The sequence below is a fragment of the Pyrus communis genome, chromosome 11 (genome assembly GCF_963583255.1).
Source record: "Pyrus communis chromosome 11, drPyrComm1.1, whole genome shotgun sequence".
Taxonomy (NCBI): domain Eukaryota; kingdom Viridiplantae; phylum Streptophyta; class Magnoliopsida; order Rosales; family Rosaceae; genus Pyrus; species Pyrus communis.
The window spans coordinates 26,953,526-26,975,180 of record NC_084813.1 but is presented as its reverse complement, the minus strand read 5'-3'; the positions used below and the strand labels follow the sequence as shown (position 1 = coordinate 26,975,180).

At 38.5% G+C, this 21,655-nt stretch overlaps 4 protein-coding genes across 4 annotated transcripts; 2 read left to right on the top strand and 2 right to left on the bottom strand.

Annotated features, from left to right (window-relative positions):
* The first annotated feature begins 1,490 nt into the window (after positions 1–1,490).
* LOC137707860 (WD repeat-containing protein LWD1) lies at positions 1,491–3,172 on the top strand. The gene has a single exon (XM_068446789.1). It carries the CDS (start codon positions 1,782–1,784, stop codon positions 2,844–2,846), a length of 1,065 nt encoding a protein of 354 aa, XP_068302890.1. The 5' UTR covers positions 1,491–1,781; the 3' UTR covers positions 2,847–3,172.
* Positions 3,173–7,100: 3,928 nt separating this feature from the next.
* On the top strand, positions 7,101–10,959 carry LOC137707438 (glyceraldehyde-3-phosphate dehydrogenase A, chloroplastic-like). The gene is made up of 5 exons (XM_068446304.1): positions 7,101–7,444; positions 7,770–7,886; positions 9,340–9,644; positions 9,762–10,006; positions 10,160–10,959. Exons 1-5 carry the CDS (start codon positions 7,403–7,405, stop codon positions 10,660–10,662), a joined length of 1,212 nt encoding a protein of 403 aa, XP_068302405.1. The 5' UTR covers positions 7,101–7,402; the 3' UTR covers positions 10,663–10,959.
* Positions 10,960–11,672: 713 nt separating this feature from the next.
* Positions 11,673–16,015, bottom strand: LOC137708864 (OVARIAN TUMOR DOMAIN-containing deubiquitinating enzyme 12-like). Its single transcript, XM_068448023.1, has 11 exons — positions 15,864–16,015; positions 15,657–15,731; positions 15,023–15,216; positions 14,858–14,931; positions 14,202–14,256; positions 14,047–14,121; positions 13,530–13,603; positions 13,343–13,391; positions 12,843–12,927; positions 12,623–12,679; positions 11,673–12,493 (listed from the first exon to the last, which is right to left on the bottom strand). Exons 3-11 carry the CDS (start codon positions 15,185–15,187, stop codon positions 12,447–12,449), a joined length of 681 nt encoding a protein of 226 aa, XP_068304124.1. The 5' UTR covers positions 15,188–15,216; positions 15,657–15,731; positions 15,864–16,015; the 3' UTR covers positions 11,673–12,446.
* A 527-nt stretch (positions 16,016–16,542) lies between these two features.
* On the bottom strand, positions 16,543–19,169 carry LOC137708144 (DEAD-box ATP-dependent RNA helicase 41). Its single transcript, XM_068447145.1, has 3 exons — positions 19,050–19,169; positions 18,717–18,803; positions 16,543–18,493 (listed from the first exon to the last, which is right to left on the bottom strand). Exons 2-3 carry the CDS (start codon positions 18,772–18,774, stop codon positions 16,953–16,955), a joined length of 1,599 nt encoding a protein of 532 aa, XP_068303246.1. The 5' UTR covers positions 18,775–18,803; positions 19,050–19,169; the 3' UTR covers positions 16,543–16,952.
* Positions 19,170–21,655: the final 2,486 nt, after the last annotated feature.

Genomic DNA, 21,655 nt, shown 5'->3' with positions numbered 1-21,655 from the left:
CACTGCTGCTTCAAGGGTGAGTTAGAAACATGGAATGATGAGAAAAAAATTCTCCAGTCAAATTCGATCGAATTTATAAATTTCACAATTGTACTCATTCATGGATGTAATCATGGTGTGCTTCAGGCAATATCTTTCATGATTAAACAAGTCATAGAAGAAAGCCAAAAAGCCATGGAATCCTCGTTCGGGACGTATTTCCATTGGTAATGCTTGGGGTATAAGTCTTCAAGTGAAGATCATGGCGAAGGCTTATTCAGCTCTTCCATGCCATTGTTGGCTTCAATGGTTACTCAACTTCTTGATAGTCAAGTGGAGATTCACGTCTTGTACCCACATAAAGTGGTTTCGATCAAGAAACGTCCAAATCAGTGATATCAAACTTGCTACAGTACGACAATCCACTGAATGGGGGGAATAAGATTATGATTAGTGCTATAGAAATAAGATATCCATAAGCATCAAAATTAGAACATTCTGGTTCTAAGACATGATTGACATGAAAATTTTGAGTTTCATTGGTGTATTGTTTTATGAAAACTTCGGGTTTCAAAGGCATTAAATTCGAAATTACAGGTTCGAGTTTAGTTATGAACTTCTGGTTCATAAAATGAGGTACATGTAAGAACATAGAATACAATATACAACTAAGTGTAGTGTAGTGAATTTGGGTTACTTCAGGAACTCTAGTGTGAGTGCTTCGAGACTACGAAAGGGAGTCAGCGGTTCAAAAAAAAAAGAAATAAACTATTGAATCGTTAATCTCCAAAAGTGGGCTTCAGGCCATTTTGGATGTCTTGTCAGATTAATGGACTGCTGGTCACTTTAATTAATTAAATAGATCGAGACCATTCGGGATCGATCGTAGAAGCAAAAATAATATTTGCCTAGGCCCGTTAATTGTTTAATGTTGGTTGCAGGCCACACAAGAAAAATAAGGCCCAAATTGGGCTTGGGTTGACTTCATTGGGCAGCCCAGTAACCTGCAAAGCAAATTGCATGCTTGCTGCGATATCTCACGGGCCGAGAGGAACAGCCCAGTAGCTTGCTGGTATGCGGGCCAAAACAAAAGAAGCCCAAGTAGGCTTGGTCTGTGAATAAAATAAAAAAACATCAGCCTTAGCTGGATGTGGATTGAATGAACATAAGCCCAAAAGAGAAAAATGTTAGGCGGGTTAGCCTGGGATGGGGACTGGTGCAAATATGGTTGAGAGACGACACCGTCCGCCGCAGATTTGTCCAGCAGGGAAGACAGACGGGAGGAGGGGAGGGGGGGGGGGGGGGGGGGGGGGCGGAGCGGGGGAGGGGGGATGGGCCTTGGGGAGCAAGGAAAGAAGATAACTTTGTAATTTTTTTAATATTTTAATATTAAACCATATTGACACGTGACATTCATTTATTATTCACGTACCAAAATTATGATTCTAAGTACAATCTTGAAATGGAAAAAAAAATTTATGTAGTTGAAAACCAATAAATAGTAAACTGATTAAACCTAATTATAATGATTATTGACGGCTAAGAAGGAGATGAAAGAGCAGGAGGAGGGCCAAAATTCGCGATGCCTCTCAGAGCACAATCAGACGAGTTCACCCACAACTATTAAAAGTCCAAAGGGAAAGTGAAGCTTTGATTCTTTCTGAACCTGGGAAGCTCCAGGAGGGTTTCGGATTGGATTGGGTTGCATAATTTAATTTTTGTGTTTAGGGGAAGTGGGGACGGTGGACTGGTAATCGTTGTAAGTTGGAAAATAGTATTATTGGGAAGAGAGAGAAAGAAGGATGGGGGCGAGTAGGAATAGCGACCCGAATCAGGATGGGTCAGATGAGCAGCAGAAACGATCGGAGATCTACACCTACGAGGCGCCGTGGCACATCTACGCCATGAACTGGAGCGTCCGTCGGGACAAGAAGTACCGGCTGGCCATCTCCAGCCTCCTCGAGCAGTACCCAAACCGAGTGGAGATCGTGCAGCTGGACGACTCAAACGGGGAGATCCGATCGGACCCCAACCTGTCCTTCGAACACCCGTACCCGCCCACCAAGACCATCTTCATCCCGGACAAGGAGTGCCAGAAGCCAGACCTGCTGGCCACCTCCAGCGATTTCCTCCGCGTGTGGCGCATCTCGGGGGATGAGGACGACTCAGACTCCTCGTCGTCGGTGGAACTCAAGTCCCTCCTCAACGGCAACAAGAACTCCGAGTTCTGCGGGCCCATCACCTCCTTCGACTGGAACGAGGCGGAGCCGAAGCGCATCGGCACCTCCTCCATCGACACCACGTGCACCATCTGGGACATCGAGCGCGAGGCCGTAGACACCCAGCTCATCGCCCACGACAAGGAGGTGTACGACATCGCATGGGGCGGCGTCGGTGTATTCGCCTCCGTCTCGGCGGACGGCTCCGTGAGAGTGTTTGACCTGCGCGACAAGGAGCACTCCACCATCATTTACGAGAGCTCGGAGCCGGACACCCCCTTGGTCCGCCTGGGATGGAACAAGCAGGACCCCAGGTACATGGCCACCATCATCATGGACAGCGCCAAGGTGGTCGTCCTCGACATCCGCTTCCCGACCCTCCCCGTGGTCGAGTTGCAGAGGCACCAGTCCAGCGTCAACGCCATTGCCTGGGCCCCACACAGCTCTTGCCACATCTGCACCGCCGGTGATGACTCCCAGGCCCTCATCTGGGACCTCTCCTCCATGGGTCAGCCGGTGGAGGGTGGCCTCGATCCCATTCTGGCCTACACGGCTGGGGCTGAAATCGAGCAGCTGCAGTGGTCCTCTTCCCAACCTGATTGGGTTGCAATTGCCTTCTCTACCAAGCTTCAGATACTCAGGGTATGAATAAGTATGACCACTGACCGGGCACTTCACTAACTCCTCCAGCTTCCAGAGTCCAGTTTGCCACCAACCAAATGCCATCGCTCAGCTGCTCTTTAGTCAGTCCTCCTTGCTAGCTCGTAGTTCCTAGTCATAATTGAGATAATACTGCCTCACTCTGTTACTTTATTGATAATTGATGTCAACATTAGCTGAAGCCATATATGATTTGGTTATCAATATTGCATTTCATGCTCCTTGCCTCCTATATTTCTTACGAAAATGCATCCTGGTTGATGATAGTCTTGGATATCTGCTAATGAAAAGATAATTAAATTGTTTCTGAATTCCATCCGTTTGTTAGCTAGATTGCTCAAATCTTTAATAACTATGCTATCATTTGATTTGCTATGTTGATATTGCTCTGCATTTTATTTCTGTTTCGCCATGCCATTTTCGTATGAGAAAGAAGAGATTGTCACCTACCTGACCATCTCAGTCTGCTCCTTAAGCTTGAAATTCAGTCGCATACACATATACAACATCTTCTTTTGAAGTGTTTAGCGTTTTTTTATTTGACTAAACAGTATGATTTAATGAGTTATGCAAGTATGACTTGATAATTTGTTAGTGAGTTTGTTTCCTCATTACTAGTGGGTCACATGTGTGTAAGGAATGCCTCAATTTTTCTCACTGTAGTATGAAATTGCATTCCTACCTTCATTCGTAGCAAACACTGAGTAGTTGATAGAAGGTATATGACTCTGTTAGAAGATCTAACAGTGAAATTTTTCAACAGAATATGTTGAGAATCCACAAAGTGAAATGAAAAACAATGATTTGTGAGAGTTGGATTAGTAGTTTGACTTTATGAGTTGGATTAGGCTTTAGCTTAGTTGAATTAAGTAGTTTGCATCAAGGATTCACTCTTCGAAGGTTTTTTCTGAGTCGCCTGCACTTACATTCTAGACCTACCTTCCAGCTAATTGTGGTTATCAACGGGTTCTCAACCAGTCTGTTAACCTACTCTTTGAATCTCACACTAGGGTTTTCATTCAAAGTACAAGCATTTTATGCTAGAAAGCTGGAAATGCTCCATCGGTAACACTTTATAAGATGTCATTCCCGAAACGTACCTTGGAATCAAGAGAAAATTTTATGTCAATGTCTCTCATAAGTTAGAGAGCAGAAAGGCACGACAAATTGTGGAAATAAAAAAGTAAATTTGAACTCTTATCTGAGAAGGAATTTCGTAAAAAAATTATTTTAGGGACGAGGCTAGGTAGCTTGTTGCTGCCTTCCTGCTTTTGAAGCGTTCGCGGTTCTGTTAGAGTTGTTGGCGAGTTGTGTATTTACAATTAGTGATTTCAACACTTTTTTTTTTTTTATTACCTTCTGCACCTATTATCATGATCGTTGATTTTATTTTAACTGTTCATCCTAATGGCTGCAAAATAAGAGGGATGTGCATGAGATGAGAAATGGTGTATGAAATTTCTTTTAACTTGTTGCCCTTTTATATTGAGTGCAACTTTGCTCAACCCTTCAGGGGGTGAGCTGTTCATCTCCTTGATTATCGTTAAATTAGTTTGGTTTAACTGATTTTAGATGCATATTTCAGAACTTAAACTAATAAACTAAATTAAATGGCAATAAATGGGAGTTAAATTAGTTTGGTTTAACTGATTTTAGACGCATATTTGAAAACTTCACCTAATTTAAATGGCAATCGATGGGAGTGAGCATCACTCTCACTTTACAGGTGAGCAAAAATGCACTCTTGTGTAATTCCATTGTAATAAGAATTTTTCCTATTGTATTTCATATCCCTTGGATTGCGATCCATGTAATTCCTATATATATTTCCTCCATGTAATTAGTTTCCTATATATAATTCCTATGTATAATAAACGGATGTAATTTGAGGATCAGGCGAGGATCGTCACTCCCGTTGCAATTGCACTCGCAAGAAATGTCTGGGCTTGAACCAACTGGCAAAAAAAATTATAAAAAAAAACATCATGTTGTGCCATGTGGCAAAATGTGGCGCTTGATTTCAAATTATTTTTGGAAATCAATGGTTAGGATTAATTCAAAAAGTAAAATTCCCAAAAATTTCTTGAAATTACCAAAAAAACCCTTCTTTTTTTTTCTTTCTATAAATACCTCTATAAATACCCAACCATCTTATTCATTACCTTCACCACAACTCAATATTTATTTTTACTAAAATCTCTTACGTTTATTTTCTACTTTCCAAATCCATTTGTTACCACAAAAATGAGTGAGAGGACAAATTGGTCGATAGAGGAAGACATTGCTTTGCATTGTATTTGCAATTAGACAACCGTTTTACTTTCAGGGAACAAACTTACAAAGCATAAATATATATATATATATATTTTTTTTTTGTGAATAGTAACCTTTCTCCTCATTCATGTGATTCAAAAAGGGTTTTGCTAGACCACCCTATTGTCTTATTTTTTTACCTACCATGAAGTTAACTTTGGAGGGTAAATTAAGACAATAGGATTTTTCTAAGAGATTTTTCTTAATTTTGGGACCAAAATAAGATTTTTCGGATATACATGGACCATGAACACGCCATGCATAACAATAGGATTTTTCCTATACCTTGAAATGATCTAATTGCCCTCCCATATAAATGGGTTACCCAAAAATTCCAACCCTCATTACTCATTTTGTAGAGAGAAAAACAAAGAAGAGAGAGAGAGAGAGAGAGAGAGAGAGAGAGAGAGAGAGAGAGAGAGAGAGAGAAACATCCAGTCCTCCTACACCTGCAAATATCTTTTAGGGCTTCAACCCACGTTGTCTGCAAATCAAGCGAGTTCGCCCATCCAATCCTCTTACATCCAGTCCTCTCATTTTAGTACTTCCAGCTTTTATAGTTCTCTCTCTCTCTATTATTTTTCTTAGCACTTATCCTATTGATGTAACGAGTCATTTTTTGGAATTTGAGTGTTGCGGCAAAGATCAGAGCTTTCAATTTTTTTAATTTGGGATTTTTGTTTTTACTGTGAGAAATTAGGGTTCTTGATGCATTATCTGGAGGGAATCTTTGAGTGCGAGAGTTTTGGAGCAAATCTTTGAGGAATGTGGTCAGTATTTTGTCTCTGTTTTGGGAAATCAGGTTTTGGGAAAAGTTAAAAAAACTTGATGCTAGTCACAGCAACGTCGTCGCCGTTGAGGTCGAAAATGAAGTTGGGGATGATACGTGCAATGACGCCGATTTTATTGTGGACGTGCATCATGCAATTAATGGCGTTGGGGGATATGTGGGCGCTTAGATTCTAGTAATCCTTTAAAAATATGTAGTTTACAAACCTTTGACCTAAACCTAGACTCTGGAATCCCATTAAAAAATCATCTATTTCCAGTGACATGCACATGATATGCTCACAGGTATAAGACAACCTAAAAACCCATAGCTCACACCTATCTCTTCGAAATTAGAAAAATGGCGTCATCATTTGTGAGTTTTTACAATTTATATGTGGGGTCATTTCAGTTTTGTGCATAGTGTGCATAGCTTGTGCGTGACCGGTTTGTCCTATTTCAGTCATAAGATTAATTTAATATGCCATTTTTGGCAATTTCCCATTAATATTTTATTAACATGTTTCATTAAAAAATGAGTGATCAAATTGGACAATAGGTTTTGTTTATCAGCACTCTTCAAATATGAGACTTGTTTCAACTAAATGGACTCAAATACCACTAATTTTTAATAGAGTAATACTAGCGAGACAAAATTTATAGACAAAATTTACAAACTAAATAATTTGTCACTAATAAAAATGAACACGTTTATCAATACTGAAGTAATAATCTAATTATCAACTTTCATATCGCTTAGTTTATAAAATTTTATCTTCAAATTTAATCACGTTAGCATTACGCGTTTTAATAATGGGTAATTGTAATAAAGATCGAGTCAATTCAGCAGCACAGCTGCACACGTGTACACTAAAGATCGAACTGGTGGGCAGAAGCTCTAAAAAGTCGTTTGGAATTTCATTGTCGACAGATGAAAATTGGCCCACTAAGAGAATGAGGCTCAGGCCCAAAGGCCTAACGTCCAACATTATATTAGTTGAAAATGAATATTCACGTGAGAGGGCCGAGGGCTGAGGGCTGAGGGCTGAGGGCTGAGGAAGATGTGATGATGGAAGGAGAATTATGAAAAGGAATAGGAATACGAGTAGTTGGGGGAGGAAGAGTAGAAAGAGAGGGGGACACAAAACACAAAGCTTCAAACGACAGCCATTCGTTGAATGATAGGCTCTATCCATAATCTCATCCTCTCCTCTCCTCTCCTCTAGTCCTCTTGGTTTAATTTCAGTCATTCCCTTCCAACGACACACTACACCAGTACCTCATCTCACCATCTTAGTTTTATCTCAATCATTTATTCAAATGAATACATAACGACCTTGTCATTTTTGTGACTGTCGTCCTTCCTTCCTCCCTTACCACTGCTTAGCTATATCCTCCCTCCCCCCCCCCACCCTGCCCTGAGCTAGTTATTAGTGCATAGCTAGCACCGCTCCGCTCCAAGAATGTCTTCGGCTATGCTTTCTGTGGCCAAACCATCTCTTCAGGTTCATATATGCAGCTACCTTCTCGTTTTCTTGCCTCAATCACTTTATGCTTCTTAACTAGCTCGCTCAGACCTGTATGGATATTGCATTGTATGCTAGATATACACGTTTTATATACATATACATGCACACAGACGCAAGAGTACTAAGCCAGCTGATTACTTAAACTAATTAAGCGCACATGCAGAACGTACCGTACGTTAATTAGTTAAACTGATCATTAATTAATTATAGCTAGCTAGTGTTTGTTTAATTTGTGTTATATATGTGTGTGCGTGTGTGTGTGTATAAGATGCCCAAAATGATTAAATTGATTAATTTGCAGGCCAATGGAAAGGGATTAGCAGAATTCTCAGGTCTCCGTACCTCATCAGCTTGCCTTCCTTTCGGAAAGAAGACCTCAGACGATTTATTCTCAGTCATTACCTTCCAGACCTCTGCTGTGAGTACTACTACTACTACTTCTACTTTGATTAATTTCTTCTTGTCTTTAATGTCTTACTGTCCATGTCTTTTCCTATGTACATACGTGCTAGTATCAGTAAATAACGTTTCAATGATCATCGATCAATCATAACATTTAAGGAATACCAATTATGGTTATCAAATCTCATAATTAAACAACCAGGGAGTCGAGTTTAAGAAACACCGTGGTTTATATACAAGGAATATTAGTATATGCCTACAGCTAGCGTATGTGCTTATGCCCTGAAATTGAAAATCAATAGAAACAATCCTGAGATTGTCCATGATCTATTATTTTGGTCATTCTGTTAAAAATTCTGTCAAGTGTCTCGGAGCTCTTAGCCGAAAGTTTGGGCAATTTTCAAAGCTTCGTAACTCAATCGTTTCTTAACCAAATTCAACCTATAATATATCAAAATGAAGATAGGAAAGTGTAGAACAAGATTATACCATTTGAAAGCCCAATGGTTGCTAGAGATGGCCGGAAAATAGCCTGAAAGATGACTGATTTGCGGGAAAATTGGAAAATTCGTTGGAAACTAGGTAAACTTTAAACTTTCATAACTTCTTCAATAATCAACGAATCGAGTGATTCAAAAACGAAAATCATGCTTCTTGACGAGACGAAGATAATTGTACCTTTCTCAAAGGCTAACTCGTTGTGGTTTGGTCGAAAAACGGCTCGAAAGTGGCTATCTTGGTGGTCAAGTTAGCCACTTTTGAGCCATTTTCCGGCCAACCCACGACGAGTTAGCTGTCGAGAAAGTACCATTCTCTTCATCTCATCAAGAAGTATGATTTCATTTTTGAATCACTCGATTTCGTTGATTATTGAAGAAGTTATGAACGTTTAAAATTTACCCAGTTTCCGGCGAGTTTTCTAGTTTTCCCGCGGACCAGTCACATTTCAGGCTATTTTCCGACCATCTCTGACATCTATTGGGCTTCCAAATAATATAATCTTGTTCTACACTTTCCTATCTTCATTTTGATATATTAGGGGTCAAATTTGAATAAAAAACGATTGAGTTACGAAATTTTGAAAATTACCCAAAATTCCGGCCAAGAACTTCGGGACATTTAACAGAGTTTTTAACGGAATAACCAAAATAATGGATGGTGGACAATCTCAGGGACCATTTCTATTAATTTTCAATCTCAGGGACCAAAGTGATGTGTTATGCAAATCTCATGAATCATTTTGACTAAAAAACCTTTCTTTTAATTCTTAATTTTATAAATTATACAATTAGACTACTTTACCCCTTTTACATGAACTGTTTTCGTTTCAAGTGAGGGCATAATTGCTCACTTTGAAAAACAAAAGGGGGAATAAGAATTGTTGTTATCGGGGCATAAGATCGCATTTAAACGTGTGTTTGTAAATGTGGCGGCGTAATATGTATTTTGTAAATTTTAATTTTGGGAAGTTGGGAAGCAACGGAGGATACAAAAAAGGAGTAACGGAGGCGAAGCTAAAGGTGGCAATAAATGGGTTTGGAAGAATTGGAAGGAACTTCTTGAGGTGCTGGCATGGACGCAAGGACTCGCCTCTTGATGTCATTGCCATCAACGACACTGGAGGCGTCAAGCAGGCATCCCACCTCCTCAAGTATGACTCTACCCTCGGTATCTTTGATGCTGATGTCAAGCCCGTTGGGGATAATGGCCTCTCCGTTGATGGCAAGATTGTCAAGGTCGTGTCTAGCCGCAACCCCCTAGACCTGCCCTGGAAGTGAGTTGGCTTAATGAGTTATAGCTTTATTAGTGAATACACACCTGCATCTACGTGTACGTGCATATACATATGATCGATCATGTACTAATTAATTTGTCAATGGCTGCATGACAGGGATTTGGAGATCGATCTGGTGATTGAAGGGACTGGTGTGTTTGTCGATAGGGAGGGCGCAGGCAAGCACCTCCTGGCAGGGGCCAAGAAGGTACTTATCACTGCCCCTGGAAAGGGTGACATCCCCACCTATGTGGTCGGAGTCAATGCTGACGCTTACAACCCCGATGAAACCATTATTAGCAATGCTTCTTGCACCACCAACTGCCTTGCCCCCTTCGTCAAGGTCCTTGACCAGAAATTTGGTAATTACATCTTTCTCATCCTTACTTATATATTTTCTTTCTTTCACCAAATTCCTTCATTACCAAATTTGTTTACCAATGTTGTGTGTACCTAGTACGTAGTACATAAGAACACATGTCAGTTTCTTACAAGGATATTATTCTGTACTGCAGGCATCATCAAGGGTACCATGACTACCACGCATTCCTACACTGGTGACCAGAGGCTACTTGATGCCAGCCACCGTGACCTAAGGCGTGCACGGGCTGCTGCTCTCAACATTGTTCCCACCTCCACAGGTGCAGCAAAGGCCGTGGCCCTAGTTCTTCCAAGTCTGAAGGGCAAGCTAAATGGCATTGCCCTGCGTGTGCCCACCCCAAACGTGTCGGTGGTGGACCTTGTTGTCCAAGTCACTAAGAAGACCTTTGCAGAAGAGGTGAACGCTGCTTTCAGAGACAGCGCAGAGAAGGAGCTTGCAGGTATCCTTTCTGTTTGTGACGAGCCCCTTGTCTCAGTCGATTTTAGGTGCACAGATGTCTCCTCCACAGTCGACTCCTCATTGACAATGGTAATGGGCGATGACATGGTCAAGGTCATTGCTTGGTACGACAACGAGTGGGGTTACTCCCAAAGGGTTGTTGATTTGGCTGACATTGTCGCCAACAACTGGAAGTGATCATCCTTTCAAAATTCAAATTAGCCACTCCTACTCCTATTCTCCTCGTCATTCCTGGCGGCCGGATCCATGTTTTTTGTTTTTCCCTAACCATTCTGCGTTTATAATTTCTACTTTTATTCTTCTTTTCAGATTAACGATGAGAATATTGTTGAAACCAATTTCTCCTTCTTTTCATTATGCAAGATGAGTCTTGATGTATGTAGAGATCAAGGTGAACAAGTCGTTTAAACTTTGAAGCATGTGTTGTCGATTCCTTCACTATTATATTTTTATTATGTACATTACATATATCCATTGCTATTTTTGGCTTCAAATTTTTTTTATTCTGGGGCTACACATATAACAATTGCTATGGTATACTCGCACTAATATTTGAAACTAAATGATTAAGCTACACCAAAATTAAAAGCAACGCTAATCATCTATGTGAAGCTTGTTTTACGAACTCCTTTTCAGTGCTTCATACCAAATTAAGGTGGTCTCATATGGTTTGCGTGATGATTTGCTTGGAAATGCAACTCCAATTAATGTCCATTCCCAAGGGATTGTAACGAAACATCATTCCCGTGTTTAGAAATGCTGGGAAATGAGAATTAGAAGCTTTATGAGCATGTTTACTCACAAAGAATGACTATCATTCTCATTGATGTCATATCATACGTTAACAACCAATAAATAGAAAGACAAAAAAATCAGGCTTAAGAATAAGATAACTAGGAAATTATTCGTCTCATATCCATTCCTTCCCCGTGCCAATTTCATGTATGGTTTATGCAGTCATAGGAATCAACATTCCAATAATAGCTTCATAGAAATTTGAAATATAGAGGAGGTGGGGATATGTGAATGTTGAATTTATGGCCAAATTACATTGAGTCTTAAGTTAATCTCACTAGCCCATTAAGTGGGCCTTTTATTTTTATTTAGCCCATTTGAAAAGCCAGGTGTGGCTAGGGTTTTAATTGGCAGCAGCAGCTGCCTTTGTTTTTGAGCAGCAGAGAAGAAAAAGAAAAGGTGGTGCCGCAGTCCCACTTTGCAGAGAAGAAGAGGGTGCTCTTTTCTTTGGTTAGTTCTCACTCCATCAAAGTTGTATTTGTTGTATTATTTATTATATTTCCTTCTCTATTTGTTTCTTTGGTGCGTAAGAGTTTTTGAATGTATTGGGGTTTTGGGTTGTGAGATTATCAACACTTTGTAAACTTCCATTTGGTTGATAGTGGATTATTGAGTGAGCTCCTACTGCTCCGATAACGTACTCCAGTTACATTAACTGTTAAGGAACCTCGTTAAAATCTTGGTGTCTTTTATATTTTGTTCTTACATTTCATTTGATATATTTCCTGTGGGTTAGCTTGAGTTGGTTCCAATTGGTTTGGTGCTATCCTAGCACAACAGTGAATACGTGGGGGAACCGCCAAATAATCCACACAGCTCATTATTACCGTGGCCAAGGTAACCCAACAAAACAACTGGCGAAAAAATATATAATAAAATTCATCTTAGTAATTTCACATCGATAATCGATAAATACCTTAAAACTAAAAGGAACAATCCATCCGTCTCTGGTCTTACAAAAGAATTGAGCAATTCAAATAATACAATCTTGAAACACTCAACCATCCAGCACAGCCGTAATCGTCAAAACTCTAGTGTTGTATATACATAAGCATGCAACTGTATAACTGAATTAAATTGTAAACTCGAAAAAACAATGAAAAAGGCAACATCTAGAGAACTTATGCACAGTACTAAAATCTGTGAACATCCCGAGTTCTAGATGCCTAGAACAACCAGTGTTTCCTCCTTGGTTTCTGTTGAATTGGAGCGTCTGCAAAAAAGACACGCAACTAAGACATTAACTTAACTCTCTCCTTGTACTGCAGTTGACACCTATAAAATGAGCCTCTTTCTGATTTAAATCAAACAAAAACACAGAAAAGAAACAAAAGAAAGACACCTCGGATTTCATATAATGAATTGTAATGAACCTCGGACCAAAAACTCAGCCACAACTCTGCATTATTTAGAAGGAAAAATAAGAATGTTAGAATCTGAAATTGTCCTATAGCATTTTACAAGACAATTTTTCATCTAAATCTACAACTACGAGACTAGAGGATCTCTTTTTTTTTTTTCATTTCAATGAGCATAAAGGAGCAAAAATACTTCCATCTTACCACGTTTTGGTGGCTGGTACTGAGGCATAATTTCAATAAAGCAAGTATCTCTGAATGATGTCAAAAGGCAAATCTTTGCTGAAAACTGCATCCAACCAGGATTACGAAACATCATAAACTACAAGAGAAGATATTGCATAAACACTACGCCAACAAGAAACTTTCCAAGTTGTGAGCACTGGTCTACGTTTTATGTACTAATATTTGAACTATTGCATCATTTTTATTTTTATTTTATTTTTATTTTTTTTGTGCAACTAAAGATTCAATATCAAGTTCCATTTCAGGCTCATGAAGAAATATTTCCAGTCAAACTGAAAAAGTCTTGATGCCATCATCAATAAGTCGTACTTATTAAGTACATTAATAAAGCTAAGATAAATCACCAATGAGTACAAATCAACCACCATGAAAATACAAGAAAATAATGATAATAAGAATGATATGCCGACTACTAATCTACAGAGAAATTCAGATCCATTGGGACAAATGTAAAAGACCTTGTCAGCTGCTGCTTGTAAGGTAACATGATCTCCCCATTCACCAGATCTGCATCATGTGGAAATTAAAAGTGAATACAAACCTGCTGTACCGAAAAACAGATGAAACTAAGCCAGAATTCATGTATGCAGACAGAAGCTTGTTGATCAAATAACCGAACTAATGACCCTAAAAAATTTGACATACTTTGCCATTTTCTTGTGATAGCGCTTGTACTTCATAGGGACATAGCCTTCATACAAAGAACGATAGTCTTTGAGCTGGAAACAGGAAAGTAGTGCATGACAAGCATACTCAAATTAGGCATCCACTTTTTTGTTCCCCTTTAAACTAATCAAAGAACTGGTAAAATAATGTTGAAAATGAGACAATGTGGCACTGAAAGGTCACTATAAATACTGGTCATGATGCATTGTAGAGAGAAGGGAAACATGAAGCAGTAGTTGTGAGAGCAAAGAAAAGTCACTTTGGCATTATACCACCCAATGGTTACAGGAGTGGTAAAGGTGGTGACTGCGGAGGTAACAATATGGTGGATGGAGGTTTACTTTAATCAAAATATGGCGATGCCCAGCAGTGGTAACAGTTTCCATTATCTCCTTAATTGATCCTTCATTTCATATCAATGGATCTCCAGTCCATTTTCTAGCCATCTAAAATTTTGTTCCTCCTATAGCAATTGGTTACTTCATATACACCCTACCTGCTTCACAATCTCTTTTCGAACATGTTTGTGATACTCTGGAGATTTGTACATTTGGTCTGAAAGTGCACGAAACTGCAAAACAATAAGAAAAGAAATCAATGTAACTTAAAAATGACATACCTTTTATTTTGGATTTTCAGTATTGCAGATACCTGACAATTTCCATCACCAGAAACCTTTACTTCATATAAACTATGGACATGTAACCTGCAAGGAAGTAATAAGAAATTCACTAAACTATCAGCCAAGAAGAAGTAAAACAGAAGTGTGGAGAATACAAAACAGATATTTACTTCTAGTCCGCCAAGATGCTGAGTACAGAGTTGCATCACGCTCAATGCCTAAATGAGATTACAAATAAATTCATCTACAAAGTAACATGTTGTTATAGATTAAAGTATTGTAATACAAGCGTAATTTGAGTACAACCATCAACCCACACCCAAGGGTAAACTACCTCTCCTATTAAAATACCAACAGGTTGAACACCCCAACAAACATGGTAATAAAATACATCATATTTGATACTATCATTTTCAGGACTGTATGTGGTTTTCTATGAGTTGCAAAAATGCATATCCAAAGTCAGGTTTGCCAATACCTTCAGCCATTTCCAAATGTGTGCTTACGTGGTTTTTTTTTTTTTTTTTTTCCCTTCGAAATATGCAGTTTTTTTACCTGTATTATTCCCATCATCAACCAAAAAGAAAGGGGAAGATTGCTACAAGAAGTTATCTTAATACCTTTTAGGAAAGTTGTCAACCACAAAATAACCAGTCCATATTTCTATTCTGAAGCATAAACATACCTCTGGAGAAGGCGTTGGTGATCCAAACCAGCATCAGTTATATTGGGGATGTAGGAATTTACCCGTGGAACATGCTGGAATTTTGCAAAAGATATCATAATATCAGATATAAAGCTATGAATGAAAAGAGTGAATTGAGGGGGGAGCAAAGGAAATTTTCAATACAGGAACAGGTGCCAGGTTGGAAAGGCGCCTAGCAACTGCACCATCTAACTTAGCATACTCTTCTGATAGTACAACAGCAATCATGCAGTCATCCTCAACATCCTGTTGGCTGCTCAAGGAAGTTGAGCTAGAACATTTGTCAACACTGTGAGTCACGTTCATCATAAACTATAGTCTGTTTCAAATTCTTCACTCTGAAAACAAGTACCAGAATGAGCTTATAAGCTGAGTAGCCTAGTTTGAAAAGCTAACAAGAGTTTACAACCTTCCAACAAAAGTGAATTCACAACCAATAAACAAAGATATGGCATATTTCTTAATTGCGGGTAAGATTGGTCTTAAACAATTGCAATATATAAATGTAAAGCTATGCTAGGCTTGCCGAAATGTGCACTGTCAATTACTATCGGGTAAGATTGTTCTTAAAAGTTTGTTTGAGTGATGGCAATTAAGAGTAGTAAGACATGGCTGAATGTGGGTCTTTTCTTTTCCTTATCCTCATCATTAATGATGTCCAAATGCAATAAAAGAATGAACTGAATAAATCATGCAATACAAACTCAAACATGGAAGACTCAGATTGGATACGAACAAACAAACAAACACGATAGATATTTGGAAACTGAATACGAACCTGGAATTGGAATTGGAATTGGAAGGCGAAGAAACAAAAAAACGATTCTTTTAATGCTCAACCGAAATATCAAATCTATTCAATGGCAAACAGAAAGAAAAACAAGTTAGAATCTTGAATGATTCCTCCATCTTGACATTCCGCGCACAGAAATTGTATGGCGTGCGTAAGCATAAAAATGATGAGCTTTTGCTCTTTAGGCCTTACCCTGATGATGTTCTTCGTTTCGTTCGATAATTCAGAGGGATGATATCGTCGTCCTTCTCCTCCTTGGCCCGGTTGTTGTTGGTTGGTGGACTAATGTGCAATGCGTTGTTGGGTTGCGTGCCCAGCGCCCTGCCTGCAGCTGTATTTTCTTCTTTTTATTAAATTAATAAAATTATACCGTGCGCGCGAGCAGTGGTAGGTTCGTTAGTTGGATTTTCAAGCACCGGGTACGGGGCATCCCCACCCTGATTCGCGATATTTTATATTTCCATTTTGTCCTCCGAATTTTGACTTACAACACTTTGTCCCTCAGAATTTCAAGACGTTCCATTTTCGGTTGCTTATTTCCGTATGTACTCATTTCCACCCTTTTTTTTTTTTTTTTTTTTTTTTGACCAAATGATGTGTTATCAATAAGAGATAAACACATGAACCAACAGTTATTTAATAATCCAATTATCTAAAACCACATCATTTAGTTTGCAAATTTAATTTAAAAATTTTGATTTCTTTAGCATTACTTTTTTGCCAAATCCACCTATCAGCGTCTCCTAGCAAGACCCAGTCTCAACTAAGATTGTTTGTTTGATGTTAAGGATTAAATTGAATGTCAACGAAAAAATTGAATGGCACCAACGAATACTAATATTGTCTAAAATGAAAGTAGAAGACAAATTAGTCAACATTTCAAAGCTATTATCCATTTCAATCCAATCTTAGACACCAGGACCTTGGATCAAGCTTGAACGAGATCAAATTTAATTTGTTTCAGTTCAATTTGAAGGCACGAGTGACAATAGTTGTTGTAAACAGCCTATCTACAAACTCAAATCACACGTATTCGCAGCCAAATTTCACACACACACACACACATCTCCATTGCAAGTGCAAACAGCTGCTTGGCTGTAAAGCCTGAAATCCGCAAACTATCCCTGCTAATCTTATTATAATCCATAACCACCCAGCAAAATCTTGTATTAGCAAGAATGCCAATGCAGCGTTGCTCTGTTATGGTAAATGTATCTAACTTAACCAATTCCCTGAATCCAGATTCCAGAGTAATATGGAATAGAACAATACGAAATTTCATCAATCATGCTTTCTCTTTCTCTGGCCTCCGCCAATGGAGTATGGGCATGCCATATACCGTGAATTAACAAGCTCCCGAGGTATAGCTGCACCAGAAGATCTCAAAACTTCAACTAATTCTGGAAACAAGTTCTTATTCTCCTCACTCACAAATACAATTGCTGTACCCTCTTCTCCCAATCTAGATGCTCTACCAATCTGATGGACATACTCCTTAACGGAGTTGGGCATGTCAAACACAATAACCTGTCTCACACTCAGGAGATCAACCCCACGGCCTAAAATCCCAGTGGCTACAATAACAGGAACCTCACCCATTAAGAAAGAGCTCATGATATCTCTCCTCTCTTTCATGGATTTCTCCCCATGGATCGACAAAGCTTTCACCCCAGTGGTGACTGTAATTGCACTAGATAGGAGATCTGCCCCAAGTCTTGATCCCACATAAACCACCACAGGCGGCATAAAATGCTGCTTGCTCATCAATATGTCGAAAAGCTTTTGCTTTTTTTGCTTTGACTCAACCCAGATGGGTAGTTGCTTCACAGCCTTATTTGGCCTGTTGGGATTGCCAACAAAGACTACGGCAACATCTTTTGCCATACAGCTTGCCATCTTCTCTATATCTGGGGAGACTGTTGCAGAATACAGTAAAACCTGGGGTTGCGATAAAGCCCTAAATATCTGCATTACCTGATCCCGGAAGCCCCTTTGAAGCATGCAGTCCACTTCATCAAGTGCGAAAATCCTTACATCATCCAGTTCTATATCATTCTTCGTTAAAAGATCTATCAGCCTGCCTGGAGTTCCCACAATGAGCTCCACTCCTTGCTGAAGGCGGTGAAGTTGTCTAGCCATTGCATCACCACCAACTACGAGTGCTGTTTTAAAAGGCAAACCCTTTCCGAGCAACTTAGCCTGCTCCTCAACTTGTATGCAGAGCTCTCTGGTTGGTGTTAGAACCATTGCTAATGGCCTCTTTTGGTCTGCGGACTGCTGAAAGCGAAAGTTTGCACAAAGAGAAACAATTGGAACCAAAAAGGAAGCAGTTTTACCAGAGCCCGTCTCAGCAGAAACAAGCAAACTTTTGCCACTCAAAGCAGCTGGGATTGCTTGCATCTGGACTGGTGTGGGCAGTTCAAAGCCTGCAGCCTCTATATTTTGGAGGAGCTTTTGAGGACAATTACACGAAGAGAATGACAAGATTGGTGTTGGAACTAAGTCTCCCGTCACATGAATTCCAAGTCTTGTTCTAAGCAAATCAGTGTGGTCGGCGGATAAGAATTGAGATCGGGATTGAGCACCAGAATCTCTAACATAAAAGCACTCATCAGTAGCGGGTAATGTTTTGGGAGGTGGGAGGTTGAGTGGCAAATGGGGGACGACCACTTTACATAAGACAGTTTGTTTGCATTCCAAACTGCAAATGTCATCGTCTGTCTGATGGCATATGTACTCACCATAACGGTTACATATAACACATTTAGGCTCCCCTGGAAGAGCTTCTCTTTGATCTCTGGACCTTTCTTTCACTTTATCATCTGCAGGCAAGCATCAGAGGGAGAATGGAAACCATGAATATGCATAAGTTGGGTTGGGAGAACGGATTATGATCTTGTATTACTTATTTTAATTTATCATTTGCAGGCAAGCATCAGAGAGACAGACTGGCTGACTTTCGGAATAAGTTACAAAAAAATCAAGTAATGATTGGAATGGGAACAAAAATAATTACGATTTCATTGCAATTTGCAATAGCTGTACCTTGAATGCCAACGACTGAAGTATTGCTGCATCGGTCATCATTCTTTCTGTGTTCCATTGTATTTGAATAATCACATCACATGGACACTGCAAACAAACAAACACCAATCAAATATTGCAATTGCAAAAGAATTCTAGAATAATATCAGACACAGTGATGCACTGCAGCCAATTTTAGTGCCTCTTCGTCTGTGACTGAGTGAAAATTAGCACAAAAACTCTCCTCAACGACGACATTGAGAAGTGAAACCAAAAGATGAGGAGCATCGGAGCATCAGACCACGCCCAATTTTGGTCGATTCCGACATAACCCAATCACAACAAATGACATACCTTGGAATTGGAATTGATATTGGTATTCGAATAGCCATCCGCCACAAGCCACCAGCCACCAGCCACCAGCCGTCTCCGTCTTTGTAAAACGGATTCTGAATTCGGAACAATTTTATGAACTAGGGTCTCTCTGTTTGAGACTCTGCCAAGTCTTACTTATGAATAAAGAGGCCCAACCGGTAGATATCTCTAAGCCCAGGCCTATTTCTGTTCAATTGTTTTCTTTTGGGCTTCGGCCCTCCTCAACAATTTAAATTACATTTTTCACTCAACAATTTAAATCACTTTTAAAAGGAAAAGTTGTAAAGTGCTTGTAGCATGAGTGGTTAAGAGTGTTTAATTCTCATTTTCACTTTAAAGTACTACAATTATATCAATTTGTACCTTTGGTTTGATTGATTGTATGATAATTCATAAATTGATGAAGTGGTAAGCTCAAGACACTTAAATGGGCAAAGCCGCATTTGCACAACATTAACAAATTAGAAGCATAACCCATTTTGAAATTCACCACAAATGATGTTCAGGAAGGGAAACAACTAAATTAGCCAAAATCTCATCCTACGTCATTTTTAGTGATTAAGGGCTTACAGGGAAGAGAGTTCAGAAAGGAAACGATATTTTAGACTTTCATGTCATTAAATCAGTATTCTCATGTCAAATTTTGGATAGAATTATCATAAACTAGAACAGAAAATTAGAGCAATGGTCTTTGAACTTTGATCAAATTAGAGCTTTGGTTTATGAACTTAAAATCCATAATTTATGGTCCCTAAAATTGTCATAATATGGAGCAATGATCCTTTTATTTTGATTAATGATGTTACCCAAAAGCTCTATTACTCAATATTGTAACAAGTTCAAGGACCCGTAATACTCAAGAATTTTTGTTCAAGGAACAAAGTTTCATTGAGACAAATCCAAAAACAATTGCTCCAAATTTCTTTAAACTAAGTGGGTTAAAATTCTACAGAGAGTAAGCCCCCGTATTGACTATATTTGGGTTGAATCTCAGTTTTCCAATATCTTACACTACAAACAACAACAAAAAAGGAAATCTTTAGTAAAGTTTCCGCCGGGATAAAACTGCATTGTGCCGCAGTAAATAACTTTTCCCGACAAATGTCATTCTATCAGGAGAAGTTTTGTCGTGAAAAACAAATAATAATAATTATTATTTTGAAAAAAATAGGTTCCCATTCCTTATTTTCATATTACATTGATGTAAACCTTATTATTTTTCTATTTTAGATCAAGGTCATTTGACTGATTCCATGTCATCATTTTAGCATTTAAAATATATATTACACATGATCATAAATGAAATCTCATCCCTTTGTGCATTTAAGGCAAAATAAACTATATGAGTAAGTTTAAAACAAGGAAACTCCATTGAACTCCTCCATTCTTCTTCTTCCCTTATGCACATCCAGAATGTACAACATCCCAAACCCAATTTTCTCCATTTTTTCTCCATCCTTGAATTGATCCAATGCATATATGTTGAATAAACCTATTGTGATTAAAATACAAATTAGCATCAATGATTTTATCGGCTTGTGAGATTTGTGTGGCATAGGCAAGGCAATGCAGGCATCGCTTTCTCAAGGATTTTGGTTGATTCAAACATGCAGAGACTGTAGAGTGAGCGGACTATGTGAAATTTGTACCATTCTGAAGTCATCTTCTTTTGTTCTTTATATTTTTTTTTCCTTTTATTATTATATATTAGTCTCGATTATTCAATGTCTGGTTGGCTACACTTATATCCATGGGTACATTTTTAATCTACATGTTTGGTTCTAATATATCTATTGCTATAATATGTTTTGGTTGGTTCAAATTCGTTTTACATAAATATATGGATATTGTTGTGGCCTATATTTAACTAACAGGGGAAGGGGGGCCGGCGGCGCAGAGAGAAAGATGTGTTTGCAGGGTTGTGTAGAGGATGTGTTATTCCCCCTGTGCAGTGCCTTTATTTATAGTAATAAGAGGAAGAAGAAATCATTCTCCTTCAAGGAATACAAGTCCTAATAGGGAAGAATAACTAGAATCAAATCTAATTTAGAATTTACACAATCACACTTAAATAAGAAGTTTATAACAGGTACAAAGTTTTTGGAGAATATTATGTAAAATGGTTTTTAGGGTTGCTGCATTTTATGTACCCACATATACATGTCTATAAAACAATGTGGTATGATGTACATTCTTTTCCTTGAGTTTTTAAATGTACCCATGAGTTTTCTTATAAATTCGGTAAGTACCCATATGGTATTTATTTTTGGTCTAAGTTCATGGGTACATTGCTTTTGTATGTATGAATTCATGGGATATATTATTTCCCTTAATATTACTCAATGAAATTCACAAAAATATGTGCAGTGTGCATGAATTTTATTGTAGAATTTTTTCTTTTTAAATTTTTAAATTTTTAAATTTCTTTTAGACTTGATCCCATAAATTTTTTAATTTTTAAAATTTTAAATTTCTTTTAGACTTGATCGATTGATTGAATCTCATAATACTAGGATTTTGAATTACATAAATTCTTGGATTTAAATCCCTTAAATGTTGGACTGCAATCAATATTTTAAATTACA